The sequence below is a fragment of the Nyctibius grandis genome, chromosome 2, assembly GCF_013368605.1.
Source record: "Nyctibius grandis isolate bNycGra1 chromosome 2, bNycGra1.pri, whole genome shotgun sequence".
Taxonomy (NCBI): Eukaryota; Metazoa; Chordata; class Aves; order Nyctibiiformes; family Nyctibiidae; genus Nyctibius; species Nyctibius grandis.
The window spans coordinates 59,847,530-59,870,935 of NC_090659.1; the positions used below are offsets into that span (position 1 = coordinate 59,847,530).

A 23,406-nucleotide genomic window follows, 5' to 3' on the forward strand; every position below is an offset into this window, starting at 1 on the left:
TATAACAGTTTATGATACAGTGATTCAAAGGTCTGGTTCTAAGTTCAGTTTACTTCAATACTTGGTTTTAATGTCTGTCATATCTGGAAAAGAGAGCTCACAAAGACATGTCCAAGTGAAGACCAGTGACAAATAGTGTTCCTCAGGGATTGCTATTGGGACTGGTCCTGTTTAACATCTTTGTCAGCGACATGGGCAGTGGGATTGAGTGCGCCCTCAGCAAGTTTGCCAACGACACCAAGCTGTGCGGTGTGGTCGACACGCTGGAGGGAAGGGATGCCATCCAGAGGGGTCTTGACAGGCTTGAGAGGTGGGCCCATGAGAACCTCATGAAGTTCAACAAGGCCAAGTGCAAGGTCCTGCACGTGGGTCGGGGCAATCCCAAGCACAAATACAGGCTGGGCAGAGAATGGATTGAGAGCAGCCCTGAGAAGGACTTCTCCTAGAACAGGAGACCTTCTAGCAGCCTTCCAGTACCTGAAGGGGACCTACAGGAAAGCGGGAGAGGGGCTTTTTACAAGGGCATGGAGTGACAAGATGAGGGGTAACAGTTTTAAACTGGAAGAGGATAGATTTAGATTAGATATTAGGAAGAAATTCTTTCCTGTGAGGGTAGTGAGACACTGGAACAGGTTGCCCAGAGAAGCTGTGGTTGCCCCCTCCCTGGCAGTGTTAAAGGCCAGACTGGATGGGGCTTTGAGCAACCTGTTCTAGTGGAAAGGGGTCCCTGCCCATGGCAGGGGAGTTGGAACTAGATGATCTTTAAGGTCCCTTCCAACCCAAACTATTCTATGATTCTATAATATATAGATCCAAAGGGAAGACCTGCGTTGTTGGTGGCGCTTACTAAACCACAATAATAATTTTTCAACCCCATCTACCAATTAAACTAAGGTTTTTATTGAAATTTGGCTAGGAAATTTACAAGTGATGTCAATCACTTGCTCTTGCAAACTAATGAGAAGTTGCTGCATTTTTATTTTTAACAAATTGGTTCAAAACCCACTGGAACTCTTTGTTTGGAACATTTTTAAACAGGCTAGGAAGTTAAGAGTGTTTATAGGTGACATGCATCATTTTCAGCAACAAAATGATATAACAATGGAACGTTTCCAAACATTTCTTTTCAAAATGCCCTCTCCATAGCGTGAGTTTCTTTTGAAAAGCACATTTTCCTACTCATTGTTAAACCATCACCTTTACTTTGAAAGGACAGATTAAGTGTGCCTATTTTTTTCAAAGTATCTGCTAGGCGGCATACTACTGATGGTGACTTTTCACCCCAGAAAAGGTAAGCAAATTTGGAATGTTTGTCTTTTTGTAAAAGAAAAATGCGGAACTCATCTCCAAGTTCAACAACTCTTTTAAGAGCTTTGCCATGAGATAACCAGTGAACCTTTGTGCAGTACAAAAGAATTTTACATTCACTTGTTACAAAGTATTGTAAAGATTCTACTATTTAAAGGTCTTGTTTTTATAAAATTAACCAAATTGATGATATCCAGTAGCACTTTGTGCACTTCTAGGTCCAACATCCTGACTGCAATAGCGTGCCTATGAACGATGCAGTGAGTAAATTTCAGGTGTGGTGCCAGCTCCGTGACCTTCCCCAGAATCCTTTCTTACGGAAGTCAGAGCAGCTGCTCCATCAGTGGTTACACTTGCACAGTTTTTCCATAAAACATTGTTTTTATTAAAGTCATTTACTGTTGAGATTATTTGTCCTTTGGCACATCTTTCTATTAGTGGCTCACAAGTAAGTAGTTCTTTGTGTATTTCACTACTGAAACAGAATTGAGCAAATACCATAAGCTGAAATACGGACATGATAGAAACACCTGTACTTTCAGCCAACTGCATAGCAAAACTCCCACACTGTGCAATTTGTTCTAATACTTGTTTCTTCAGATCTTCAGTGATGTTTTCTACACATCTTCCAACTATATTTGCTGATAAAGGAGTGCATTTTAGAGTTTGTTGCCATATTGTTTTCCATGTACTATTTCAGCCATTTTTATTGCTGTGTCCCCAGTAGTATGTGGCTTTTTGTCTTTCTCTATTAAGAAGTCTCAAAAGAAGCTTCTGAAGATTTATCATTAAGTTTAGTGACATTTTGTAAAATACTGTATTGAGTATCACATGACTTTAAACATTGCTGATTAGATCTGATTAGATCAACAGTGTTTTTACCTCGTAATGATGAAGAGCTCATACCAGGACAAGGAGAAGTGTTTGCTCTGCCATTTTCCTGTTAATTTGTGCTGTCATTATTTGCCTTCTCATCTTCAATCTGTGGTTTCTTTGTAGAAGTCTTTTTAAGCCACTTGTCCATTTTATGAGGGTTAGTTTAGTTAGAACTAGATAATATAATCTGTAAATCCCTGAACCAGGTATACACAAACTGCAATACATCACAATACGCTGCAAGCAGATTAATGAGTGAGAGCACCACTGCCAACACCTGTGCATTGTGGAGCACCCACTCATCCCCCAGGATACCTCGCCCACTGTTTGTGACACAGGGTTCTCTGACCTATGGATGAAGTGAGGGTGCCAGAGTCAATATATTAAGTATTAGGAAAGCTTAATTTCTTTCTTTCTTTTTTAGTTAAAAAATAAATATAAATAGAAGTTCTAATACTCCCAAAGAATCATCGTGTGCACCTCCTGGGGTGTGCACCCACTTTGAAAACCACTGCACTAGACCTCACAGATTCAAATTTTCTCATTTCCAAATATTTCTTCTATTTGTACAGCTCCTGGCAAAACCTGGAAACCAGTAAGAATGAGGAACTGTTAAATAATTTCAAGCAAATGTCACCACAAGATTGTCTTACACTTTTGCTTTCTCTGTAATTCTTTTAATTATTTCCCTTATTCACCAAGCTCCTTCACTGGCATATTTTTCATATGTTGGCCTTTTCATACTCCTTATTGAGATAATATTCAGGTATGGACAGCGGCAGCAGCAGGGACAGCGGCGGCAGCGACTTGAGGTGAGTGCGGGGGCGACATCGGGCTGTAACCGGGTGGTTTTCATACTCTGGGCCCCCCCGAGCAGCAGCCCCGAGCTGCTTCCCCCCCCCACCCCGGACCCGCAGGTTCCCGGCAACGAATCAGGAGAGGAGGGAGCGTAGCACCAACCCCTGTTGACTGGGTGATAAAAAGTCTCCTGGAGGACAGGGACTAGTCCCTGCCCAGAAGGGAGAGGGGGAGTCAACAGTGACTGGGTGGGTCAGCAGTGACTGGGTGTGTCCCAGGGCAGGAGAGGCCGCAGTTGTTTGCAGCTCGTTGGGGAGGGTGCTGACTCCCTCCCAGTGCACAAGGCGAGGAAGGTGCCAAGGAGCTGTGAACCAGGGGTGGCACCAGCAGGTATTTCCCAGCTCAGTGAAAGAACAATGGTATCTACCCGGTGGAAGAAGACCAAAATGGATGTGGGAACCCAGACAGAGCTCCCACGGAAGGAGGCGATGGTGCAGGTCGCAGGCTGCAGGGAATGCTACAGCGTCTCTGGTGTCAGGGGGCTGTGTGCGCTGTGAGCAGGTAGATGATCTGCTCGGCCGAGCGGCACAGCTGCAAAGCCAGGTTGAAAGGCTTCAAGCCAAAGTAGAAAGGCTTAGGAGCATTCGGGAGGCTGAAATGGAGATAGACTGGTGGAGCCAGGCTCTGCCCTCCCTGCAACAAAAATGGGAGCACCTGCCAGAGAGCTCCCAGGATCGAGGGACCCCTGTACTCTGCCCCTCTCAGGTGGAAAACAATAACCTAGAGGAAAGGAGTGAGTGGAGGCAAGTCTATGGCCATGGCAAAAGGCAAGTGCCCTCCTTGCCTACCTTGCCTCCACAGGTGCCTCTGAGCAATAGATATGAAGCCCTAGTGGAATACAGCCGGTCCAATGGGGATGTGGTGGAGAGGCAACCTATATCAGAGGTCCCATCACAGTCAGAAAAACCTGACAGGCGTATAGCTACCTCCTCCACAAGGAAGAAGAGAAGAGTTTTAGTGGTTGGAGACTCCTTCCTAAAGGGATCTGAGGGCCCAATATGCAGAGCTGACCCCCATCACAGGGAGGTCTGCAGCCTGCCTGGAGCCCGAATCAGGGATATCACCAGGAAACTCCCCAACCTGGTGAAGGCCACAGACTACTACCCCCTGCTGATCTTCCAGACAGGTGGGGAAGAAGCTGCATCCCGTAGTCTGAGGGGGATGAAGAAAGACTACAAGGCCCTAGGACGGTTGGTGAAAGAGTCTGGAGCACAAGTTGTTTTCTCCTCCCTCCTTCCATTTTCAGGTGATGACGTGGGATGGAACAGTAGGATTCTCTCTATTAATGCCTGGCTACGAGACTGGTGCTACAGGCAGGGCTTTGGGTTCTTTGATAATGGCTGGTTTTATAAGACACCAGGCGTGACCGTAATACATGGGAAAGGTTTATGTCTTAGGGGCAAAAGGGTTCTGGGACAGGAATTAGCAGGGCTCATTCGGAGAGCTTTAAACTGGATTCGAAGGGGGATGGGGTAGTAGCTGGGCTTGCACCACTGGGGCAACGCTCTAGTGTTGAGGTAGACCAGGAGGCCTCCCATCCCCCTGGGGTGAAATCGGTGTGCCCAGCTCGCTCCCTGAAATGCCTGTACACCAATGCACGCAGCATGGGGAATAAGCAGGAGGAGTTAGAAATCCGTGTTCGGTCGGGGGGCTATGATCTAGTGGCAATTACAGAGACTTGGTGGGATGCCTCGCATGACTGGAATGTGGTCATGGATGGCTATGTCTTGTTCAGGAAAGACAGGTCACTAAGGAGAGGTGGTGGAGTTGCTCTTTATGTGAGTGAGCAGCTAGAATGTATTGAGTTCTGTCCAGGGGCGGATCAGGAGCGAGTTGAGAGTTTGTGGGTGCGAATTAAGGGGCAGGCTGGCAGGGGTGATACTGTTGTGGGTGTCTATTACAGGCCACCGTATCAGGATGAGGACGGTGATGAGGCCTTCTACAGGCAGCTGAGAGCAGTCTCGCAATTACAGGGCCTGGTTGTTGTGGGGGGATTTGAACTACCCTGATATTTGCTGGGAGGCCTACTCAGCCAGCCATCCTCAGTCCAGGAGGTTCCTCCAGTGCATTGATGATAACTTTCTGATGCAAATGGTGGATGAGCCAACTAGGAGAGGAGCGCTGCTGGATCTGATCCTCACTAACAAGGAGGGTCTGGTTGAAGAGGTGAAGGTTGAGGGCAGCCTTGGTTGTAGTGACCATGAGATGGTAGAGTTCAGGATCTCATGTGGCAGGAACAGAATAGCTAGCAGAATCACAACCCTGGACTTCAGGAGGGCCAACTTTGGCCTTTTCAAGCAATTGCTAGGGGAAATCCCATGGGACAGGGTACTAGAAGGTAAGGGGGCCCAAGATAGTTGGTTAGCTTTCAAGGACTGCTTCTTCCGAGCTCAAGATCAGAGCATCCCAGCAGGTAGGAAGTCAAGGAAGGGTACCAGGAGACCTGCATGGTTAAACAGGGAACTGCTGGGCAAACTCAAGTGGAAGAAGAGGGTGTACAGATCATGGAAGGTGGGGCTGGCCACTTGGGAGGAATATAAGTCTGTTGTCAGAGGATGTAGGGAGGCAACTAGGAAAGCTAAGGCCTCCTTGGAATTAAACCTTGCAAGAGAGGTCAAGGACAACAGGAAGGGCTTCTTCAAATACATTGCAGGTAAAGCCAACACTAGAGGCAATGTAGGCCCACTGAGGAATGAGGTGGGGGCCCTGGAGACAGAGGATAAAAAGAAGGAGGAGTTACTGAATGCCTTCTTTGCCTCTGTCTATACTGTTGGAGGCTGTCCTGAGGAGCCCTGGACCCCTGAGGCCTCAGAAGAAGTCAGGATAGAGGAGGAATCTGTCTTGGTAGATGAGGGCTGGGTCAGGGACCAATTAAGCAACCTGGACGTCCATAAATCCATGGGCCCTGATGGGATGCACCTGCGGGTGCTGAGGGAGCTGGCGGAAGTCATTGCTAGGCCACTCTCCATCATCTTTGCTAAGTCGTGGGCAACGGGAGAGGTGCCTGAGGACTGGAGGAAAGCGAATGTCACTCCAGTCTTCAAAAAGGGCAAGAAGGAGGACCCGGGTAACTATAGACCGGTCAGCCTCACCTCCATCCCCGGAAAGGTAATGGAACAACTTGTCCTTGGTGCTGTCTCTAGGCACGTCAAGGATAGGGGGATCATTAGGGGCACTCAGCATGGCTTCACCAACGGGAAGTCATGCTTAACCAACTTGATAGCCTTTTATGAGGACATAACCCGGTGGATAGATGATGGTAAAGTTGTGGATGTGGTCTATCTCGATTTCAGTAAAGCGTTTGACATGGTCTCCCACAGCATCCTCGCAGCTAAACTGAGGAAGTGTGGTCTGGATGATCGGGTAGTGAGGTGGATTGTGAACTGGCTGAAGGAAAGAAGCCAGAGAGTAGTGGTCAATGGGACAGAGTCCAGTTGGAGGTCTGTGTCTAGCAGAGTCCCGCAAGGGTCGGTACTGGGACCAGTACTATTCAATATATTCATTAATGACTTGGATGAGGGATTAGAGTGCACTGTCAGCAAGTTCGCTGATGACACAACACTGGGAGGAGTGGCTGACGCGCCGGAAGGCTGCGCAGCCATTCAGAGAGACCTGGACAGGCTGGAGAGTTGGGCGGGGAGAAATTTAATGAAATATAACAAGGGCAAGTGTAGAGTCCTGCATCTGGGCAAGAACAACCCCATGTACCAGTACAAGTTGGGGACAGAGCTGTTGGAGAGCAGCGTAGGGGAAAGGGACCTGGGGGTCCTAGTGGACAGCAGGATGACCATGAGCCAGCACTGTGCCCTTGTGGCCAAGAAGGCCAATGGCATCCTGGGGTGTATTAGAAGGGGTGTGGTTAGCAGGTCGAGAGAGGTTCTCCTCCCCCTCTACTCTGCCCTGGTGAGGCCGCATCTGGAGTATTGTGTCCAGTTCTGGGCCCCTCAGTTCAAGAAGGACAGGGAACTGCTAGAGAGAGTCCAGCGCAGAGCCACGAAGATGATTAAGGGAGTGGAACATCTCCCTTCTGAGGAGAGGCTGAGGGAGCTGGGTCTCTTTAGCTTGGAGAAGAGGAGACTGAGGGGTGACCTCATTAATGTTTATAAATATGTAAAGGGCAAGTGTCAAGAGGATGGAGCCAGGCTCTTCTCAGTGACATCCCTTGACAGGACAAGGGGCAATAGGTGCAAGCTGGAACACAGGAGGTTCCACATAAATATGAGGAAAAACTTCTTTACGGTGAGGGTGACTGAACACTGGAACAGGCTGCCCAGAGAGGTTGTGGAGTCTCCTTCTCTGGAGACATTCAAAACCCGCCTGGAAGCGTTCCTGTGTGATATGGTCTAGGCAATCCTGCCCCGGCAGGGGGATTGGACTAGATGATCTTTCGAGGTCCCTTCCAATCCCTAACATTCTGTGATTCTGTGATTCTGTGTTATGAACCAGTCTGCAGTTTCTCTTACAAATACTGCTGAGGCACACAATTAATAACAGATTTAAATACCATTTTCAGCTTACTAACAGTAACTATAAATCTGATCTTTTGTGGCCTTTCGGTTTCTTTTCTTGAGGAAAAAAAAAGCTGGTTATTATTTTTTTACCTTGATTTCATACTACTTGCCCGTTATGCATTTTCTTTTCAAATATCTGAAAACAGTGTTACTAAAAATATAAAATTATTTCAAAGACTTGAAAAACACTAATGTTTTCCTCGTAGCTGAAAATGTGACTTCTCTTTCTGCATTATCTTCATCCATGAACTTTTCTCCTGCTTGTTTTCAGGGCACAGAAATTTAGCCACAATCTTATGGGCATCGAATATTCACCGCATAACTTTATTTGCTGTTGTTCGCAAAAGTATAGTTTTTCTTATCCTCCATATATTACTTTATTATTTTAAGCACACGACCAGGAAAATTATATCTACACAGCCCTCTGAAGAGATGTTGTGTGAGAATGTAATACTAGAACGGATCTCCTGAGGCATTACTTTGATAATGTAGGTAAACACATAACATAATCTCTTTCTCAACTTTAACATCAAATTTAAAGCCAATTAGGGGTTCTTTTTTGCTCTCTATTACTCCTGCATGGAATGCTGTTTTCCAACCTATGCCTCCTAACATTCAGAAAAGTTAGTTTAATTTCTGTCTTAAGTTTATTCCTGGGCATTTTATAATCATTTGTTTTCATGCCAGTAGCAACTTCAGGCTTCAATAGCTCTTTTTACCTCCTCCTCTATCCTGATATATTTACAGAAATTTTTACAAACTCTTTGTTTTGATTTTTTTTTTGAACGTTAAACATATTATTTTTAGCCCCCTCTCCCCTGTTTGTCATCTTCGCAGTTTTCATTGGTACAATTTACCATTCTCGAACATGGCTGTATATAGATAGTTAACTGCAGGCTGTCATTCTTTGCACAGTGGCCACAACACTTTTTCCTTTCTACTGGAAACATCTTCATTCTGACAAATCCAAGAATCTTTTTTGACTATTGGCAGCTACATATTTGTGGCATATAATCGTCTTACGACTAAAGCTCCGAAGTCTTTTTCCTTATTTCCAACCGATTATTCCCGAGTGTATCACAGAAATGACTGTTACTCATAACTCGGAACATGACCTTGTACTTTGTACACTTAAATTTCAACCCATTTTTATTACTGAATCTTCAAGATACCCTGTTCTTCCTGCATAACATTCTAATCCTCACCCCAATTAAGAAGGCATCGCAGCTTTGTCATCAGCATATTTCATTATCATACACCTATTTTTCCTCCCAGGGTTATCACTGAAAACTCTAAATAAAATAGCACTGTAGGACCAATCCTAAACAAACTCCCAGGCCCATAGTTTCTCTCTTAATAGGTAGGCTGTTGTCTTCTTGTTGCCATGTTCTTGACTGCCAGGTAGCTTTTCACTTCTCTAATTTAGCTAATGTTTTTCCTCGTATTCCCTCACTACTGCATAAGAGCAACTCACAGGGTAATTGTGTAACTGATTGAAGCAGAGGCCACCTGGTGTAAAGAATAAATCTCACATTCTACAAATACCTCACAGTGGTGGAACATTCCCAGACCATCTTCTTCATAGCATAAAACTATGTTTACTGAAGACCAAAAGCCAGATGTTGATTTTCATATCTTTTCATTCCTTCATCCTCTTTCTCTAGGAATCAAGAGAATTACAGTGAAGCTGATCCAAAATCCCCCATCTTTGTGTATGTAGTCCACCTCTTGGCATACTTGTCCTGACCTGCTCCAGCCAAAACTGGGGGTGTTATTTTTTGGAACAGGTCTAACTCTTTTTTACCTCCAGGAATTTTTATTTTCTGGAAGTGCTCTGATGCTAACAACTTCAAATTACACAGATCTGATGGTTACTAACACTGGTATATGTTATAAGTCTCCCCCTCAACCCCAAATGTTTTCCAAAACCTTCCGTCAGCACCTGGAGGGGGGGAGGGGGGTGTGTGTGGGGGTGTGTGTGGGTGGGTGGGTGTGTGTGGGTGTGTGTGGGTGTGTCTTATGTCTGAAGATAGGTTTTATTTTCTGTGACTGCCTCCTGGGTAAAAAGACTTTGATTCATCCCATAATTTAGCATTCTTTGTACTGTGAACTGCAGATTCTATTTCACTGGTTATTTCTTTTGTCAATGGAAGTTTCCGATGCTTTTTCTTTTCTCTTCATATTATCCTCATTTCTTTACTAGGCTATATCATTACTCTCATGATAGGACTCAAAGACAAAATGTTTTCCAAAGCTGCTGTATCCAGTTAGGCTCCTGTTCTCATCTCTACTTGGACCACCTTTAGTGCTGCATCACTAGCTAGCTTCATTCCTTTTTCCCAGTCTTAAAGGACAAAGACTAATATTTCTAGTTTCCCCCAAGTGTTGCCAACTGGTGTTCAGCAACTCATTAATAGCTTTCACCTAGATTAGTTCATTAAGAGCCTTCACCTAGATTAGTTCTATCTTAGCTCAGTCAGCGATGAAGAAAGGCTGTAAGCCAGTAGTACACATGCTCTAGAAGGTCCCTCCTACACTTACTGCACATCCACCATCCTCTGCAAACAAGTGAGGAAAATGTTCAAAAAGATGCCCACAGCTTTCATATAAAAAAACCCCCTTCTATTTAAAGTTTCTTACAACCACCAGATATTAATAACTGCCTCTAGAAAGAGAGAAGAATAATTTTTCTTTTAGGCCAGACGTTCCTTTATACTTTAAACTGTTATTCACTGTCCCCTCCCAACCTGTAACTGCTCTTCATTATCTCCCCTTTACTGCTTCCTCTTATATTGACTCAAAGGAGGAAGTCATATTGAGCAAGACCGAGTGGGACAGCAGAATTACTTTGAAGAAGCAATTGTTTATTTTGCTTTAATTGTTTCTGAAACTATGAAAGATAAACATCTTTCATTAAATTCTAAAGCTAATGACATTTTGATCATTCATCTCTGCTTGCTGAAACAGTCAGATGCAGCTGCAAAGAACAAGGGCAAAATAACTATGCAACTGCTCTCTGATTACATGACTTCAGACACATGCCATACCGATTGTAAGGGGAAAGGGAAAGGAGAGTTACAGCCCCATAAGACTTCCTTTCTACTCCCACCAGTAAATCTGTTCCTGTAATTTTTTCCAGTAAAACTATATCTGATTTTGGAAACAGGATTTTACTTTAAAATAAAAAATAGGCATCTTATAGAAAATAGACAACAGTCTATCAAAGCAGTTGGGACTAAACCAGGAAAGACTGAAACAACTAATAAATATCATAAGTGAAGAAGCAGTCAAATTTAAAACATTCAACTAATACTAGTGCTGGAGTCAAATCTGAGTAATTGAACACACTCCAGTTTTATCCTGTCAGCCAAAATGCAGCAGTGCTGATGGAAGGGTTTTAAATAAGTGTTTCCAAAAGCCCCAAACAAAAAATAGAATTCTATCAGGCTGAACAGCATCAGGGCAGTTCATGGCACTTGGATTGATGACATTCAAGTATACTCAGAAAAAAAATCAGAGGATGCTGTCCTGCCATCACCAATAGCCCAGCACTACACTTAAGGCACTGGGCTTTTGGATGAGAGCTATGAAATGTTACATAGCACTTACTTTACTCTGTGTTTTGTAAGAGAGTGGAATTGTTCAGATGGCTGAGTTTGGACTTGAGTAATCATATTCTGTTTAATGGCATATCCTCTGCAGTTTCTTCTGTATTCTTTCCTTATGCAGCATGTAATGACCTTTTTGTAGAATCATTAAGTTTCAATATAGAGAAAGCTAAATTTCTGTAATAGCTTAATTCTACTGATTGGTTGATTTGCACTGAAAATCCAAATAGCGCTACAGTACCATGATGAGTGAGAAGGTTTAGAAACAAAATCAACAATTTACAACCTACAAATTGAAATTATTTCTTATCACACTAAAATGAGGACAAACACAGGCAAGTATAGAGAATCTCTGTCCTTCCAAGACAACCTCATATTCCTTTGGAGGTCACAAGAATACAGGCACAGCAGTACTGCTCCCACATAAATGAGATTTTTGCTTAGAACCCAGTTTGTCGTGTGATAAAAACTGCCTCCATCCACATGTCTAATATACAACTTCACCATATTCTCCAGCACATGGCCTATAAGGCATGGGTTACCTCAAGCACAGGCAGAGGAAGCCGAAATCACTATCTACCCTTACAGGGCCTTAAGTACTACTTTTTCTAGCATATCGGATCCTCATAATGAGTCAGAGACTGTGAAATCCACCTAGGGAAGACCCTAGTAAGCTCCATACTCCACATACTCTGTTGTTTATTTATGTTGTGGTGGCCTAGAAGACCCAGCACCTCCTGGGAACACCATCTTTGCATCAAAATCCTTCTCAATATCTCTGGCAACAATTTAGGAGCCCAAGAAAATGAGGACAAAGTAAGACAGAAGTTTCTAGATAACACAGACATCCTAAAGAACACAAAGACTTGAAGAAGTATGTCATAGACCTACACTTTGAGCAACAGGCCAGGCTACAAAAAGAACAGGAACAGACACAGTTGATAAGATAAGTGAAAGCTATCTGGCTTATTAAAAAAAAATAGAAGTCAAGTCCCAAGCTGGAACCCCAGGACAGGGCTTGATTACTCTTTTCACATTTTACCAGCATGAACATTTTGGCTAAAATGTTTATGTAGTATTTACTGATACTTTTTGACTGTCCGATCCCCTTCTTGTTTACAAAGAGTGAAGATAGAGTCTTTCAACTGAAACTCCAATTCACTACCTAGAGATCTGTCACATTCTATGTGGTTCTCTATATTCTTCTGGTTTGATTTTTAACATTCCATTAGTGTTATGTCATATGGTTTATTCTCATGGCATTAAGAATTTTACAGAGATATCATAAAGAAACTTGCAGAGGACCAGGAATTTTGGATGACTTCACAACCTTTGAGTAACATTTTTAAATGCTGACATACACTGGATAGTGTTATACTGTTCAAATACCCTAACACTGCTCATCTACTGATGGTGACTGTAAATCTAATGTATGATTCGAGTATAACTCCCTTTTGCAGACAGCTGAGCACAGATTTCCCTAAGGTCTTAAAAAGAAGAGAGAGAGAGAAAATATTCAAGCTCAGTTTTTTGAAAGAGTTGTACTTTTAGCCTTCTATGCCAGAATTGCATTTTGTGCCTCAGTTCTAAGTTCTAAAAAGCACATGAAGAAACATATTTAAGTGGCTGGCAGACAGTAGTTACATTTGCTTTTCCTAGTAAGGTTAGTAAAAAGCATATGTTGAGTGTATTTCTACTCCCCAATTTTCCTTTATCTACATGTAAAAATTCCTGAGGATGTAGTACTGCTCTCTGCCATTATTGTTAATTAACTGCCATGTTTATTACAGTAACACCTTCAGGTCAATGAAAGAATAAATCTCTGCTGGGCAAAGTGCTGTAGAAACACTAGAATACCACCTCTGCTTTCCTAGTTTCATTTGACAAGATCTGCATTACAGATGGTAAAAGCACTACATTCATGTTGCTCACTAAAAGGTGCCTCCTGATGATGGTAAAATAAAGTGAATTACACTATAAAAATGCAGTCTCACCTGCTTTCTCTTTCTCTGTTGCTCTCAAACTTAGGTCAGTCAACATCAAAAGCTTCCATGGCTATTTGGGAGTGGGGAGGAGGGAAAAGAAACAACCCCAAAACCAAAGATACGTTAAAAAAGAAAACTTGTAACTATCAACCTGTTACGTTTGACTCCAACAGTACAGCTCAGTGATGAATTATCTGTGAAATGCTCTGAAACTAAAGTGTAACAGCAAGTAATAAAGAAACCTGTAGTTCATAACACAATCATAGTTATCTTGAGAAAAGGAACTAAACGTAACAACTCAATATGACAGTGAACCTTTTAATAATACCTGAACACCATGTTTCAAAACTGGAGAGAAAATAGTGAGTCAGGATCTAACTAAATATATCATGGAATTGCAGACACATGAATCAGGATTTGACCAGTTATACTTTTTCCATTTAATTTTCAAATGCTTTGGGGTGGAGGAACAGAAGAGAGGAGGTGGAGCAGCTGAACAGCTTGACCTCCTTTGCTTTTTCAGTGATCTGGTGCTGATTCTTAGAGCAGAGAATATGATATATATAATACTGTCAGACTGAAGAAAAATTAAGAGAAAAAGAAAAAGCAAGGTTCTACAAAGTGGTATTTTTACCTATATACGCTACTGCTTGAGTAGCTAAGGTTAATTTACTAATGCAACAGTATTAATGTTACTATATCAGATGGTAATTTGAATAGGACACAAGTAAAGTGAAGGTTAACCACTCATACGTATCAATTAAAAGTATTTGAAGCTAGAAAAGTGTATATTGTGGAGGAACAATTAGACTGCAAGCAAGGGGTACCAGTTTGAAGTTACAGCCATTTAAAATGATACAGAGTGGACTAAATACTTCCCTCCAGCTAACAAAGCATGAGCAGTATCCAAGTACTGGTGCTTGGACAGTCTGTAACTCAGGTAGCATTTTCAACAGGACAAAGCGCTTCGGATATTAAGTTACAAATCTTATCCAGTGTTTCAATTCAATATAAAAACTAGTACAATAAATTAATGAAAAATACAAGGTTGCAATGTGTCCAGAGATGATGGAACAGGAACACACACTAACCTGACAGAATTGCTGTTGGTCTGTTGAGTCCTGAGCCTTCAAAAGGCAGTGAGACAAGACAGAGCAGATACTTCTAATAAATCTGCTTGCTTTTCATACTCTCTTGGAGATTTCATATGCGCACAAATGTATACAAGCCTATGCATCTTTGTTCTTAAATGAGGGCCACTTCAGCACTTTCCTCAACGTGCTACAGGAGCCCCCTTCATACAACATGCACAGAAACAGTCCCCTGTCTCAAGGGGAAAAGCCCCAACACTGATACGGTCAGGTAACGATTGATGAACCTGACCTTTACCACCTGACTTGCACATATGGCAACCAGACCTCTACAGATTACTTTTGATCTCTACATTTACTCATGTGCTAGCAGCTGCCTCAGGGGCAAGTTCTTCATAGGCTGATTATTTAGCAGACATGAGATATATTTCCTGGATGTACTGCCCAATGCCCCTTGCCTGGCTGACAGCTACAAAGTGGAGAAGACAATAATATGTCCCTGGAAAGCTATATCACCCTAGGTAAAATGATGGGATGGAAAGAAATAGCTTCAAGCATTTCATTCTGCATTTTTTCCAAAAAACAGTGCCTACATCTCCAATGGTCTTCCAACAGGACAAGATACCAGATTATCACATTACAAACAGCTACAGCCCCTCCTAGCTCTCAGTGAAAGACATATCAGCTAACAAGCTTTCATTTTGTCTTTGCTATCTACCAGAATCACCACAGCTAAGCTGATCTATGACAAGTCACTATCTTGTCTGAGCAGGAGAAACAGGAAGACCACCAAGACTGGGATAAAATCAGAAAGTGGGAATGCTTTAATAGCCTTCTGGGATCTACATGTACCCTATATTTCTTTTTTCTATTTTCCCTTCAGGAAATATTTTGAAGTCCTCACTGAGGAAACCTCCACTGGCCTCTCTGACAGTTTTCCAGGAATCAGAATTTGCACAGGTCTCAATTAAAGGACCATGCTGTTACCTTTTAGCTCTTATTTTTAAAACAGATAATATGGCACTGTCTATGTTGTAAAGTCAATCCAGAAGAAATATTTATCTAAAAGTAATTCATGATGGTACATAAAGTGTTATTTTCTCTTCCAACTAAAAACTGTGGCATAGTAGAAGCTGACTGTAGCTCAAATTAGCATTATCCAGGCTCATGCTACACATTAGACACGGCCCATGAAACACTCTAACCTCAAGGCAAAATAATTCCTAATATCAAATGCTCACACAAAGATAGTTCAGAGTTGTGAACAATACTTCCCTCCAACCTCAATTTCCATCTTCACTTTGTCAAATGTTATTAAAGATAGCATTAATGTATGGTTCAGAAACTATTGCTTGCCTGAGAATAATTCCCTTTCTCTGCCACAACGCTCTGTTTATTATTCCCACCCCAGAAGGAAGAGCATAAAGTTATTATTTATATAGTCAAGGAAATTCTGCCTTTAAAAGTGATGACCACCTAAAATGTGGTCAAATATATCAGAAATAATTGCAAATAAAACAGACAATTCGAACACTTCCTGCAAAAATCCGTATGGATGTACCCCTGCTTACTGAAATTTTAATGTATCAGATGACTTATTTATCCCAAGTTCTCAGAACATACTTAGAACCTTCAGAAGAAGACAGCTTGTAATAAACAAAGACTAAATCAAACAACATTCAAATGATAGGGGCTGAAAAATAATTTTGGATATAACCTTGGGTAGAAATACTTGAGTTGTTATTAGATTGGGCTGCTTGGAAAAACAGGCAGGGGAAATTTTAGAATTGTCCTGTATAACCCCAGCTGTTCCTATCAATGTCAACAACAGGACAGCATTCAGTATTTCTGAAAATTCCCCATGTTATGGGAGTTTCCCACAATGCAAGAGTTTTTATAGATAAGCTTATCTGTTCTAATTTGTTTATCAGTTTAGGAGTACACACTGAATCCAAAGGATGCACAGGCTTCAAATGTATATACACTGAACAGATCAAGATAACACAAGAGATAAAATATCACCTTATGGAAATATTATCCTTTATTTGCCAAGAGTAGTGACAATGTTTAGAATGGGATACTCCTACCAAACATGTCTGATGACTGTGGTTAGGTAAGCAATACTATTTTAAGCACTAAGAACAGAAAATCAGATTTATATATGTTGCGCTATACATAGTCGAGGCAGTCTGGTGAAGTTCCCACTGACTGGAAAAGGGGAAACATAACTCCCATCTTCAAGAAGTGAAAAAAGGAAGACCAGGGGAACTACAGGCCAGTCAGTCTCACCTCTGTGCCTGGCAAGATCATGGAGCAGATCCTCCTGCAAACTATACTGAGGCACACGGAAATCAAGGTGATTGGTGACAGCCAACATGGCGTCACTAAAGGCAAATCATGCCTGACAAATTTGGTGGCCTTCTACTATGGGGCTACAGCGCTGATGGATAGGGGAAGAGCAACTGATGTCATCTACCTGGATGTGTGCAAAGCATTTGACACTGTCCCGCATGACGTACTTGTCTCTAAATTAGATATACATGGACTTGACGGATGGACCACTCTGTGGATAAAGAATTGGCTGGGTGGTCGCACTCAAAGAGTTGCATTAAATGGCTCGATGTCCAAGTGGACACCACTGACAAGTGGCATTCCTCAGGGGTCGGTATTGGTCGGTCAGCGACATGGGCAGTGGGATAGAGTGCGCCCTCAGCAAGTTTGCTGATGACACCAAGCTGTGCGGTGCAGTCGACACGCTGGAGGGAAGGGATGCCATCCAGAGGGACCTTGACAGGCTTGAGAGCTGGACCTGTGCAAACCACATGAAGTTCAACAAGGCCAAGTGCAAGGTCCTGCACGTGGGTCAGGGCAATCCCAAGCACAAATACAGGCTGGGTGGAGAATGGATTGAGAGCAGCCCTGAGGAGAAGGACTTGGGGGTGATGGTTGATGAGAAGCTAAACATGAGCCGGCCATGTGCGCTTGCAGCCCAGAAGGCCAACCATATCCTGGGCTGCATCAAAAGCAGCGTGGCCAGCAGGTCGAGGGAGGTGATTCTGCCCCTCTACTCTGCCCTCGTGAGACCCCACCTGGAGTACTGTGTCCAGCTCTGGGGGCCCCAACATAAGAAGGACATGGAGCCTTTGGAACAAGTCCAGAGGAAGGCCATGAAGATGACCAGAGGGCTGGAGCACCTCTCCTAGGAAGACAGGCTGAGACAGTTGGGGCTGTTCAGCCTGAAGAAGAGAAGGCTCCGGGGGACCTTCTAGCAGCCTTCCAGTACCTGAAGGGGGCCTACAGGAAATCTGGAGAGGGACTTTATACAAGGGCATGTAGTGACAGGATGAGGGGGAATGGTTTTGAACTGAAAGAGTGTAGATTTAGATTAGATATTAGGAAGAAATTCTTTACTGTGAGGGTGGTGAGACACTGGAACAGGTTGCCCAGAGAAGTTGTGGATGCCCCCTCCCTGGCAGTGTTTAAGGAGAGATTGTATGAGGCTTTGAGCGACCTGGTCTAGTGGAAAGGTGTCCCTGCCTGTGGCAGGGGGGTTGGAACCAAATGATCTTTAAGGTCCCTTCCAACTGAAAACATTCTATGATTCTATGATTTACTGGACCTAATTACACTTGTAATAGAAAAAGTGAGAAAACAGACATTCCAAGCATGACAAAGGCTGTATCTTTACTATTAAATCAAGACGACCTGGAAAAACTCTAGGCATTGAAGCCAGCTGGCATGGAAGAGACCTTGTTTAGTCCAGTAAGGACTTAGCCTCTACAATGTGACAGCTGGATACAAACTGGTCCCTGAGATTTTCCAGCTTCAAAACCATGCCAGGGAATTGTCTGGAATGAATCTAGATGGCACATGCCAAAGTCATTCCAAGGACATTCTAACAGTTTGCTAGTGCAGATGATTGCGGTCCAGCTCCCAGGAAGCCTCCTGGACACCTCTTTCTGGTTTTCTAGAGCAGGTGTAGCCTCAGACACCATCAGAATTATTATTATGAGAGATTACCAGAGAAGATCTGGTACAGATCAATGTTAAAACTAAAGTTACAGACTGAAAGAAGTAACCATAGGACAAAGTAAAAGTAATTCCAGGTTCCAAGCAAAGGTTTTGGTGAAGCCCATGCCATTTACAGATAGTAGCCACAGTACTTCTTTCAGATACATGGCATTGCATTATAGCTAGCATAGTCACTTACTCAAAATCTTACTGCTATAACTCACTATGCCGAAGAAAATCAGATTAACCCCTGTACTACTGAAGACCACTGAAGACTACTTGCTTGCAGTGCCACTCTAATTGAATACAGCACACTCATATATTCCATGAAGTACAACTCAATGTGATGGCTTTGAATTATGAGATTCTAAATGCAATGAGTCTTAGGTTATTAAAAAGCTGCAAAACAATAACCAGAAAAAAACTTTGTTTCATTAAAGTTTTCATAGCAATTCAAAAGAACAACACATGTTTATGAGGGACACAATGATTTTGGGGAAGAATCTCTCCAGAAGTTCTTTCCAATTTGGTGTGATGCAAGTAGAGTCTATACAGGAACACCTTCAGGAGTTACCTGTTCTGATTTCAAATGAAGGTTGAAACTTTGGAATTCAGAACTGAGATGAAGGAAGGAAGGTATCACTAATTCTGAACTGAATAAAAAAATTTATTTTTCACTTATTTTCTAATTTAGTATAGGATATTATTTACCCTGTTTTTTATAAAATGAAGCTCCTCCCCACAGGCGAAACACTTTTATGGTCCTTTCCTTTGTGGAACAAAGAGACCCAACAGGGACCGTACTTTCCATGGCAACAAGTCCGTGTAGTCAACTTCAGAAAGTACAGTCACTTAAAAGAAACTTAACTGAAAAGTCTGTCCTAGTCCAAACCAGTAAAGAGACAAGGAGAAAAGAAGTTATCCAAATATCCCATTTGGGATTGAGTACTTATCAATCAGAGATATAAACTCCTGACCACAGGGAAGAGCTAGGAGAGACTTGACATTGATGTTTATGCTATATTCTTGTTGAAGGCCTAAAAATGCTTCACTATATGCCTTCTAAAAATCCTGAGCACCAAAACAATGACAAGAAACAAACAAACACAATATATGCTTTCACTGATATGATTAATCGTAATATATTGCATTCATACAACAGTTTCAGACCTTATGGTGTTACATTCTGCTTCCTTTTCAAGCGCACAATGCATTGGATTGCTTTACTTACTAGTAGCAGTAGCAGGACAATATCAGGATTATCACATGCACAGGCTACATGCATTGATGTCCAAAAATCCTCATCTTGATGATTTACATTTACTCCTCTGTCAATTAGAATTTCTGCAGCAAATGCATTATCGTAGCGGGCACACTAGAAGAAAGAAGAGCAGATTAGGGACAGTATTTTACTCAGCGTACAACTGAATTTATTACATACAATTTTTGCTCCATTTAACATTTAAATTAAGCAGATGACACACTGTAGTTAAACTGCTGTGTTTGTAGGGGACAACAGCTGATGAATCTATAGAATTAGTTTTATGGATACTACAAGTTGCATGCGCATGATTCACAAAAACCCTTATTCCCTGTGAAAAAGTACTGTATGAAATCTGCTGAAATCTACAGTAAAGATGAGGCTTTCTTTCTGCTCAATATTGTCATTCCAAATCGGTGCACAGGCATCAGAGTAGTGGCATCTAAGTGTATGTACACCCACACATACATATGTCTGCACGTACATGAACTTCTGGCTTTTATGCAGTTCATAGCAATAATACACGCCTCTCCGTACCTGCTCCTACTTTCACTCCACTAACTATACTGATTCCTATTCAAGTGTCTCTGACAGATAAATACTCTGCACACTAAGGGTGTGTTGAGGGTGGTGTGGGGGGTGGGGGCTGCAGGTGTGTGTGTGTGTTTGTATACTTTATTTTGTTTTGATGATGGACATCACTAATTTTGGCAGAGAAGAAGAAACTGGCTTATCCATTGTTTTGAGCTTACTCTTCTACCATATCTGTGACTTTTCATGGATGTACTTATGGATAATACTTTAAAAGACAATCAGGGCATCTAAGCTATGATTCTAACTCTGGCCTAAGATACAATCTCAGTGACTTTTTAGAGAAGGATCCTCTCTCTTTTCCCACTGGAGAGAGGCTACAGGAAGACTAATTTTCTGTATTAGATACTTAGATGCTTTGAATACAAACCTTAATATCTATGCCTCTTCCAATATTTAAAACCATGTGATATTTCCCTGCCCCAAAAAGCACACATATACACTGAGAGTACAAATATAGTGAAATCTGCAGCTAATTTGCAAGTGAGGGTTAAACAATTACATTATGTCTGTATTTCATGTGGAACCACATCACAGTATCCAGTTTGCTAATCTGTATTAATTTGGCATGGAAGACAGGACACTGGAGGAAAAGGGGAAGAAGGAAAAGTGCTTAACTGGATTCCACTGGGAAGTCAAGACATAGCTGAGATATTCAATGGAATGTAGGAGCTGCATGTACTACTGCGATCATAAATATAGATAACTCGGTAGATGAAAATTAAACTCTATGAGGCTAAAAAGCATCTCTGCTTTAAATGATTTCCAGACATACTGACCATTAAATTATAGGACAGAAATTAAGTTCTGATGTATTTCCTTTAGCTTGTAACTTATCTGACAGCTCTAGAAACAGAAGTTTTGTTCTGTGCATCAGTATCATTCATTGTATCGCCAGTATAACTTACATTGAGCTGTTCAATGTTCAAATTTTAACAAATCAGATAAGACATTTTATAATACAGATCAACGTAACCTCATACCAATCACATTTTCAAGGCATGGTTAAGCAAAACATTTTATAGAGAGCTTCCATACAAAACAAATGACAGACGTCACTGAGCCATTTTGTGTATTAATAATAGATACAGAGCCTTTTGTGATTAGTTACCAGTCTGAAAACAGCCTAGATTTGTAGCAGCAATTTAATTGCCACTGCTCCTTGATTCTTGTTTAATGGATTTTTGTGAAGCAATTGGGCAATCTCCATCAAAGTTCCAGGAGAAAATTGGCACTCATATACTTTGTTACTAGGGCGGGTTGAGTGATTGCCTGTGTGAATTGACATGACAGTATGTGCTTCCTACTGAATGGGCAGCTCAGGCAAGTACTCTCCTTTTTGGTACTTCTTCTCTCACGGAGTCTAACGAGAGTTCAGTGAATACCTCTGAAGCTCCCAGGGGTTCCCTGAGATTCAGCTGTATTGGGATACTGTCTACAGAGATAGCAAGAGAACCTAAAGTGTCACATTTGATTTTTTTTAGAAATATATCACATTTTGGAAGTTAACAGAAATGGAAAAAGGAATTATATCATGAATCAGATTTTAAGTAAAATGTGAAGATAAATATATTTTCCATTCATTCTGTAATAAAAACATTTACCCTACAACTGGAAAGAACAAACACTGATCAGGCTTCCCTTTGGAGAAAGCAGCTCACACAGAATTATAGTGGTAAAACTAGTACTTAGAATGGATCTGAGTGGGGTTTAAAAATAGAATAAAGATGCATGCCATGTTACTATTTTGAGTTCTTGCAGGGAAATAAACTTGGCTTCTCTATTTCCCTGTATCATGGCTCTCCCCTCCTATCTGTACTGCTCCCAAATCAGGGTCAAATCCAAGTTTCATTGAAATCAGGTTTTCCCCTATCTCCAACAGGACTGGCATTTTCCTGTAAATGAATTATGAGTACTTACAAGTAACTCTGACTAAACTGAGGCAGTAGGTTACACACAGTTCTCTATTGCAAATTTCTCACTGCAGGAAGCTTTCCCTTCTTTTGAAGCATATGTGTGTCTGTGAAGCAGGAGGCACCAGTGGAGAGATACTGAATGTGACAGTGAACTGGGGCGTAATGCAGAAGATAAGAAATGTAAAAAGACACAGTTCAACTGCAGATTTTATTTGCAGTTAAAAAGTGTGCGTCAGCTGAACTAGGTAATGCAACCCAAAATCCCTAAAGATGGATCTTTCTTTTGTCTATTTTTAAAATGCCAGTGAGACAGATATCACATCAGCCACACTGAAGATACGTATTGTCTCCTAGGGCTTTCAGCACAGGATAAGATCTGCGATGCCTCAATTTTGGGAATCCCAAAGATAACATCTCGTATGGGCTGCATTTTTAAAGAGTGATTGAGCACATTTGCAGCAGGCAAATACTTGGAGGAGACAAAAGAGAACTTAAGTTTTCTCTGTCCAACTCATTACTGCACCCTCCCCTTACATAGGCCTCTATTTCCCAAAGTCCTTGGTAAGTAGCCTGGCCATGGAAGATGGAAAACACAGATTAATTACACAAGGAAAACACTACATCTTGTAAGGGCCTGGTGGCAGGTGTGCTGGAGTTCAGTAACATTGTGGGATCCTTTTTTTTCATCAAGAAATCACTCTATTTTCTGTACAAACTATGAGATACTTAATCCAACTGTTCTAAAATGAAACACTCAGCCAGCCGACTTTTCACTAGATCTGTTATGCCCTTGTTTTTGTGAAGTCACATTTACAGAATCACAGAATCACAGAATCATAGAATCACAGAATGGTTAGAGTTGAAATGGACCTCTGGAGATCATCTAGTCCAACCCCCTGCCAAAGCAGGTTCACCTAAAGCATGTTGCACAGGGTCGTGTCCAGGAGGATCTGGAATATCTCCAGAGAAGGAGACTCCACAACCTCCCTGGGCAGCCTGTGCCAGTGCTCTGTCACCCTCAAAGTAAAGAAGGTTTTCCTCATATTCAGATGGAACTTCCCATGTTTCAATTTGTGCCCATTGACCCTTGTCCTGTCACTGAGTACCACTGAGAAGAGTCTGGCCCCATCCTCTTGACACCTGCCCCTAAAGGATTTGGAAGTATTGATAAGAACCCCCTCAGTCTTCCCTTCTCCAGGCTAAACAGACCCAGCTCCCTCAGCCTCTCCTAGTAAGACAGATGCTCCAGTCCTCTGATCATCTTTGTAGCCCTCCGCTGGACTCTCTCCAGTAGTTCCTTATCTTTCTTGAACTGGGAGGCCCAAAACTGGACACTCCAGGTGTGGCGCACTAGGGCACTGTAGAGGGGGAGGATAACTTCCCTTGATCT

General features: G+C 42.2%; 1 protein-coding gene across 1 annotated transcript in view; it reads right to left on the reverse strand.

Moving 5' to 3' along the window:
• MYO16 (myosin XVI) overlaps positions 1-23,406 on the reverse strand; it is a 324,197-nt gene that overhangs the window by 256,812 nt on the left and 43,979 nt on the right. The window contains exon 3 of the mRNA XM_068425451.1: positions 19,480-19,623. Within this exon, the coding sequence (XP_068281552.1) occupies positions 19,480-19,623 (144 nt within the window). The remainder of the gene's footprint in view (positions 1-19,479; positions 19,624-23,406) is intronic.